General features: G+C 41.2%; 1 protein-coding gene across 2 annotated transcripts; it reads right to left on the reverse strand.

The window, feature by feature from the left end:
* Window positions 1-1,711: 1,711 nt before the first annotated feature.
* Window positions 1,712-5,201, reverse strand: MEF9 (mitochondrial editing factor 9). Of its 2 annotated transcripts, none has more exons than XM_010243365.2 (2): window positions 4,874-5,201; window positions 1,712-4,675 (listed from the first exon to the last, which is right to left on the reverse strand). In XM_010243365.2, exon 2 carries the CDS (start codon window positions 4,469-4,471, stop codon window positions 2,354-2,356), a length of 2,118 nt encoding a protein of 705 aa, XP_010241667.1. In that variant the 5' UTR covers window positions 4,472-4,675; window positions 4,874-5,201; the 3' UTR covers window positions 1,712-2,353. The 2 variants fall into 2 exon arrangements, with proteins under 2 accessions (XP_010241667.1, XP_010241668.1); XM_010243366.2 differs by having other exon boundaries at window positions 1,712-4,690.
* Between the last annotated feature and the right edge of the window lie 2,687 nt (window positions 5,202-7,888).

The following is a 7,888-nucleotide window of genomic DNA, read 5'->3' on the forward strand; positions in this document are numbered from 1 at the left end:
GTGGCAAAGTTGGTTATAGTGAGATGTCTCTTAGCTTTAGCTGTAACCTGTCATTGGGATGTTCACCAAATGGACATAAGTAATGCCTTTTTGCATAGTAACTTACATGAAGAAGTTTACATGGTGCCACCTCCGGGTTTCTTACCAATAGGTGACACGAGTTTGTTGTCTTCAAAAATCAATCTATGGACTCAAACAAACATTCCGCAACTGGTTTGACACACTGGCCACAACATTAAAGCATCATGGTTTTCTTCAGTTTACAACAAATTGCACATTGTTCGTTTCTTCTAGGCCAAATAGTTTCTTGGCAATTCTTGTATATGTCAATGATATAATCATTGTCGGAAATGATTCCAATTGCATAGCCAGACTTAAAAATTATCTCAGTAGCCGCTTTCACATTAAAGACCTTGGAGAACTTCAGTACTTCCTTGGCATTGAAATCTCTAGGTCTCCAAACAACATCTTTCTTTGCCAAAGGAAATACACTCTGGACATCTTATTTGAAACGGGCATGCTAGTGTGTCATCCAAGTTCTTTTCCTATGCGTCAACAACAACAGCTAGCTCTTGCGAAAGGACCTCCATTTCCACACCCAAACAGATATTGGAGACTGGTTGGACGATTGATCTATTTAACAATTACTAGACCTGAACTCACATATTTAGTACATGTGCTCAGCCAGTTCATGAGCAAGCCTAAACAAGCTCACTACGGTGCTACAATTCATGTTCATAGATATTTAAAGTCCACACCAAATCATGGTATGTCCCTCCCTTCCAACAATGACCTAGTCATTTGTGGCTACTGTGATTCAGACTAGGCAGGATGTCCTGTCACTAGGCGATCAACAACAAGTTACTTCACTATGCTGGGCTCTTCACCTATTTCTTGGAGGACACATAAGTAGCCTACAATGTCAAAATCTTCAGCAGAAGACAAATACTGTTCCATGACTGCTCTAAGTAGTGAACTAATTTGGCTTAAGAAACTTTTTCATGATCTTGGATTAAGCCATATTCAGCCCATGACTGTCTTCCGCGACAACAAGGCAGCCCTACATATTGCTTCCAACCCAGTGTTCCATGAGCGAACAAAGCATGTTGAGATTGACTGTCACTTTGTCTGAGAACATATCCAAACTTGGACCATTGCTACCTCCCATATTTCCACTAAAGTCCAACCAGCGGATGTCTTCAACAAGGCCTTGGGCAATGATCAGTTTAACATGTTAAAATCCAAGTTGGGTGTCGGTCCTCCTCCATCTCCAACTCGAGGGGGAGTATGATATAATATGTTATCCACGTGTACAATTCTGTTATAGAATCCACGTGTACAATTCAGTTGTAACAGCTGTAACTTACATTCTAGAGTCTTCTATAATACTTTATAAATATCTGCTCATATCAAGATAAATACAAGCTTCCATTAATTTTACAAAAGAAAAACAAGAGAAATAGAAAAAATTTTATAGAAGTTTAGCCAAACCTCCCTATGTCATCTACCTCATATCACCATTGAGAATTTACACTAACCAAATGAACTTCCGGGGTTCCATCCAAGCCTTTATAACCAACAACACTTTACAGGTGCCTATAACACCTTTCCTAGTTGGACTTACCTAGGTGCCAACAAAACCCAAACTAGTAGGGCTTCCAAGTGCTTGCAAAAACTTGCAATTAGGCTTAACACAGGTGCCAATAAGACCTTAAATGGTGTTCAACAATTTGAACACCTACTTACTCAAAGATCTACTAATAAGCACAAATAGCATGTTTACAATGCAAGGGAAACCTGTCAATAGGTAGATATAACCAATTACAATATAGACCAACTCAATTACTAATGTATTCATAGATGCTCAAATCAGGGAGTAGGATCCCAACACATGGGTGAGAACAAGCTCAAAAGCTTTAGACTGGTGGAACAGTAGCCCATAGGAGCTGCTTTTATTAATGCATGGAATGTTACTGTCACAAGGTTCATATATCACATTGTTATCTCAGGATGGAAGATGATGGTCTCAAGATAGGTGATGATGTTGCATATGACAAGGAAACCTATGCCTTGGGGAATGATCAAGTAAGGACACATTCCCAATTCACATTAACATGATCCCCAAGAATTCCTTCCATTTTCCATCAATTAGCTCCATGTCACAAGGTCGGTCAATGTAACACCATTGGGTATGTAATTGGTGCCTTTGCAACTAAAGCAGCATGGAAGAGGAAATGAGCTAATTACTACAATAACTCGGCCATCTTTCCAATGTAATTGTATTAAATATGTTTGCATGGTTATCTCAGGAATCTAGTCCATCATGTTGCAAATGTCATGTTAAAAAATACCATCAATGCCTTCCCAATACATAATCAAATTCAGAGGTATACTGGATCTCAACATCTAGCTCTTTGGTTACCCGATTGCAACTCTCAATTAGTGCATGGATCTCTTCTGCAAGGGGATGGGATCGATCTGCTGTAACAAATATATGAACCTCGTTGTACAACTCTATCCAGCTGTACCCTGGTTGCTTTCTAATTCCCTTACCATCCATCACCATTCTCACATCCATTGCATCCATCCATCTCCCTGCATCAGCATGAATGTTATATAACAATACATATGGTGCTGAATTTTCTGGCTCAAGCCTCATTAATGCCTCAGCTGCAACCTTGGCCAATTTCACATTGTTATGTACCCTGCAAGCACCCAACAGGGCACCCCACACAGCCTTATCAGGTTCAAATGGCATGCCTCTAATCAAATTCATGGCCTCTTCCAGCTGTCCATGCCGCCCCACAATGTCCACAAGGGAAGCATAGTGTTCAACCCTTGGTTCAATCCTAAATTCCCTAACCATGGATTCAAACTCTCGACGGCCTTCCTCCACCAACCCCGCATGAGCACATGCATTCAAAACTGATATGAATGTAATATATGTGGGTTGCACTTTCATCCTCTTCATCTCCCCAAAAAGCTCAAGAGCCTCCTTTGCAAAACCATGATAGGCGTACCCCCCAATCATTGCGTTCCATGAAACCACATCTCTCTGCATTTTCATCTCATCAAAAATTGCTTGTGCCTCCACTATGGCCCCACATCTTGAGTACATAGTTACAAGGGAATTATTTATTGGTATATCTGCAACTACTGTTTTTATTACTTGTTGATGAATCTGCATTCCTTGGTAAAGAGCTGTGAGCCCAGCACACACACTGAGCAGTGACGATAATGTGTGTTTGTCAGGAGTTTCACCTTCAGCTAGCATCTGAAGAAAGAGTTGAATTGCTTCTTCATAATCTCCACTTTGCTCAAATCCTGCTATCATTGAATTCCATGAAACAAGGCTTTTCTGGGGCATCCTGTTAAAGAAATAACATGCAAGTTCCATATTGCCTTCCTGGGCATGCCCTGAAATCATCAAATTCCATGACCTGGTATCAGGGTCCTGCATTCTAAGGAAAAGATCTGAAGCTTCTGCCATATCTGATGCACGAACATAGGCACTGATCATGGTGTTCCATGAGATGGTATCTCGTTCCATCATTTCATCAAAGATCCTTCTGGCTGAAACCACGTCTCCCACTTTAACATAGCACATGATCATTGAATTCCATGATACCACGTTTCTTTTGAATTGCTGACCTTCTTTACTGAAATTAGTGTAAGAAGGAATTTGGTCAAACAAGCGTCGAGCTTCATCGACCATTCCTCTTTGACCATAACCAGCAATCAGAGTGTTATACGCATGAATTAAATCTCCTCTGTCCTCAAATGCCTTCTCAACATCAAGCAAAATCCTTGCAGCTTTGTCCAGTTGATCATTCTGAATGAGACCCGATACAAGTGCACTAAGAGAAGTGGAGTCCCGTTCAGGCATCCTCTCAAACAATTCAATTGCACCTGAAACATCACCGTTTTGCAAGAGGCCAGTGATCATTGCATTCCGAGACACTATATTCCGCTCAGGCATTATATGAAAAAGATATAATGCGTCCTGGATTCTCCCGTTCCGTGCATAGCCACTGATGACTGTGTTCCAAGATACCAGGTCTCTCTCGGGCATTCGATCAAATAAGGATCGTCCCTCCTCAATCAGTCTGAGCCCCGGGCATGAAAAATAACCCGATATCATCAGGTTCCACGAGACGATATCTCGATTGGGCATTTGATCGAACAGTTTACGCGCCTTGGCAATCTCCCTGTTTTGGATGTACCCAGATATCATAGAGTTCCACGTGACAGCGTTCCGGTGTTGTGTGGCGTCGAATACACTTCTCGCTTCGTTAATTCGACCATTTCGGATTAAATGGTAGATCGCCTTGTTCAATCGACGGAAATCTTCCGGTGCTGAGGTGAAGTAACACGACTTTATAAACTCTTGACGTTGAGATATCTTCCAGTAGGCCCACCTTCTCAGACATGAGAATAAGGAGCCATTGGAAACGCCGATGCTTCTTTCCATGCTTCACCATGTCCGCCATGGAAGAACAACGGAGGTGAGACAAAGCCTCGAGGGAGTTATTATACCTTCAAAGCTACTAAGGTTTGCGAATACAACTTCGCTATCGTTCATACTGCTCCCTCGGCGAGAAAGACGACAAACATTTAATGGTGGGGGAATCATCGTACTCATGATGGAAATAAATGAACCATTTGATCAATGAATCTGCAAACGACGGAACTGCGAGTGAGTGAGGAAAGAGTCATAGAGAGAGAAGGAGAAGAAGTAGCCGCGCAGGAAAGAAAGAAAGAGGGACAGAAATGACAAATGCGAAGGATTATTGCGCGCGCCTTAACAAAAAGATACCTCTTGCTATTAACGTCTCTTAACAAAAAGATAAAATTAACGTTAATCGATTCAAACCTCAAAAGTGATGACAACGGTAGGGCGGAGCTATTCCATCGTCCACCAGTGACCGGTTGCGTTGTTGGGTAACATCTTCCCCCGTGAAGGTTCGTGATCAGGAATGTGAATAGATTGCCCGGAGTGATACCTGTGTATAGGTTAGAGATTGGGAAAATTTGTCATGGGCCAAAGCAAACATATTTCTTTATTTTTAGGGTAAATTTCTTAAACTACTCCTATCGTTTATCTAATTGAATAATTCTATTTTTACTGTTTGAAAATTGATTTTCTCTCCCTCTCCTCATTTTCTTTGTCGGAATTATTGGAACTGCCGGAACAGTGGATGATGACTGGATCTAGGTTCTTTCGAGTTCGTACAACTACTGTTACTCAGCTTCCAAGTCTAAACCAGTGGATACCGCCCAAGAATCCCTGCCCAACCCTCACCGAGCCCAGTTTGCTTAGGATTGCTTAGACTTCAGAGAAGAAGAGAATGGCTCTGCACCTCATGCTCTAGTTCTTCTTCAAACCCTGCAACCCCTGCAACCCATGGCATCATGGCATCGTCGGCGACGAAAAGAGGGAGACGGAGAGGAGGGATCTCTGCAACAAAACCTACAACCCCCTTAACCCATGGCGTAAACAACCCTTCCTCTTCTTCTTCTCTTCACCCCTGCAACCCATGGCATAATGGCATCGTCGGTGATGGAATGAGGGAGACAGAGAGGAGGGATCTCTGCAACAAAACCTGCAACCCATGGCGTGAACAAACCCTTCCTCTTCTTCTTCTCTTCACCCCTGTAACCCCTACAAACCAAATTTCTCTTCACCCGATCGTTGGGGTTGGGTTCAGCTTCGCCACCGTTGTCAGCTCCGCCACCGCCATCGTCGTCAATGTATTTTTCATTTTCAGCTTCAGCAAGGCATGACTCTCTTTGGGCTTTGGATTAAAAACTGCTGACACGCCGTATGTGCCACTGTAACAGCAACTAACAACCACTGTAACAGTTCCGCCACCGTTGCCTACATCGACCCCCTCCAGCACCGGCACCTTCGTGGCAAGATTAGTAGTAGGTTGGAGATTGTTTGAAGGACTTGGGCGGTATCCACTGTCTCCTCTTTTCTCTTTCTCTGTTCTTGTGTTCCATTGAGATTACTTCAGAGCCGAATCGATGAAGAAAGAATGCTAATGGAAACACAGAAGTTCTTTCTAGCATATCCGCTCAAGAGCTCTTCTCTGATTCCTAGGGAAGGGTATTCGGTTGACATCCCTTGCTCTATCTCTTTGTTTCGTTTTTTTCTTTTTCTGGGTAGTATAGTTGATTTTTAATGGAGGCAATACTCAGATTTGGGTTCTTTAAAAACCGAACCATTTCGGTTTGCTGTTCAAAGGAAGAAGACGATAGAGGTAAAATTGGGATTTAAAAAAATATAAGTCATATATAAATTTAACGGAATATTAACGGATGCAAACAATAAAGTAGAACTAGTCAATTGTTAAAGAAAGTAGGGGTAGTGTTAGTCAATTTTTAAATAGTAAAGGTACACTTAGTAAATTAGATAAACTATATGGGTAGTTGAAATTTAGGGAAACCATGATTAGGAACATAACGCAGTTCAGGATCTAATGTATCTCGCTAGAGAGGGGAAGTATTTAATTGAGAGTATGGTGGGTAAGAAATTCTAATAGAAGCTATATTTCTCAATGACCTAGGAATATTAGATGTCCAAATTGGTAATTAAATCCTTTATAAATTTAGCGGGAAAAATTGAGAAATTTGAGGAACAAGGGCTAATCTTTTTGATACCCCATCATAATGAAGGGATGGGCGAACCATGTAGGATGGCTAAGTGAAATTTCAAAAATTTCTTTTTTCCCTTCCGAGAATCGTATTCCCAGTTTTAGAAAAATTGCAATTTTCAAAGATTATTCTTGAAACAAACCAGACCGGATCTGAAACCAAAAGAAATGGAGGCCAATACCTTATACGGAATCCACACGTGTAGCTCCCAAAGTAGGTGTTTACACCCAAAGAATGTACAAAAACCCGCCTCCACTAAAGATGGCACAACTTGAGATGAAGTAGGTTCAACAGTGTAGTCCTTCAGCAAGAACTGCAATCCTTCAACAAGGATCAAGTAAGGGATGGTGAGCACAAATTAAATCTGATTTTTCTTGCAAAAATCATAATCAAGATCCAATCTTGATCAGTCCAAGAAACTGGAGATCGAATAGGGTAGGGCAGCAAGAACAGAGGGAGAGAACTGAATGTAGAAAGGTGAAAAATAAAGCAGCTCGCCCCCTCTATTTATAAACCCTCGAGATCAACTCTCCTAATCTTATTAGGAGGAGTTCTTTGATCCAAATCTTTATTTGGATATGAATTCTTAAGTGGATAAGACTTATCTTATCTTCTTGCTAATCCAAACCCAGATCTAAACCCAAATTCGCCCAAATAACTTGACTGCTTAAGCTGTCATGTGATTTCATTTGTTATGGGCTTTAGGCCCATTAAACTTGCAAGTTCACTTCCCCTTTTAAATGTTGGCTAATTTGGCTCTCTTTATATGGCGTGGGACCTTAACATTGATCTTCAAAAAAACCATATGGGTTCAGCCTAACCTCTGTTACAAGGCCTGGCTGAATTCACTGTTGAACACAATGAACCCCTAAGCCCATCAGTATGGGCTCTTAACAGGCCCAACATTTACACTAAATGGTCATTGAATCTAGCCACCTTATGAAGGCCCAAGGACTATGGTCATAAGTGAGATTAGCCCATTAGGTATAAAAGCCCTAAATGGTCTTACACTTAACCTCTCAGCCCATAATGATCAAACACTGCTCGACAAGAGAGGACCTTTCTCTCGTCTTCAAGGTATAGTGTTGCACTTTCTACTCGAATGGATCTCGGGAATTAAAACCTTCGCAAACATTTTTCATATATATATATATATATATATATATATATATATACAAAACAAATCTCAAACAAGTTTGAAATCAACTACCGATAGTTTAGGTTTCCATCA

The sequence above is a fragment of the Nelumbo nucifera genome, chromosome 5 (genome assembly GCF_055504915.1).
Source record: "Nelumbo nucifera cultivar China Antique chromosome 5, China Antique-T2T, whole genome shotgun sequence".
In the NCBI taxonomy this organism is placed as follows: domain Eukaryota; kingdom Viridiplantae; phylum Streptophyta; class Magnoliopsida; order Proteales; family Nelumbonaceae; genus Nelumbo; species Nelumbo nucifera.

What these genes read in the sequence shown, in the direction of transcription:
- MEF9 (XM_010243365.2), bottom strand. Translation starts at nt 4,471, where the DNA reads ATGGAAAGAAGCATCGGCGTTTCCAATGGCTCCTTATTCTCATGTCTG.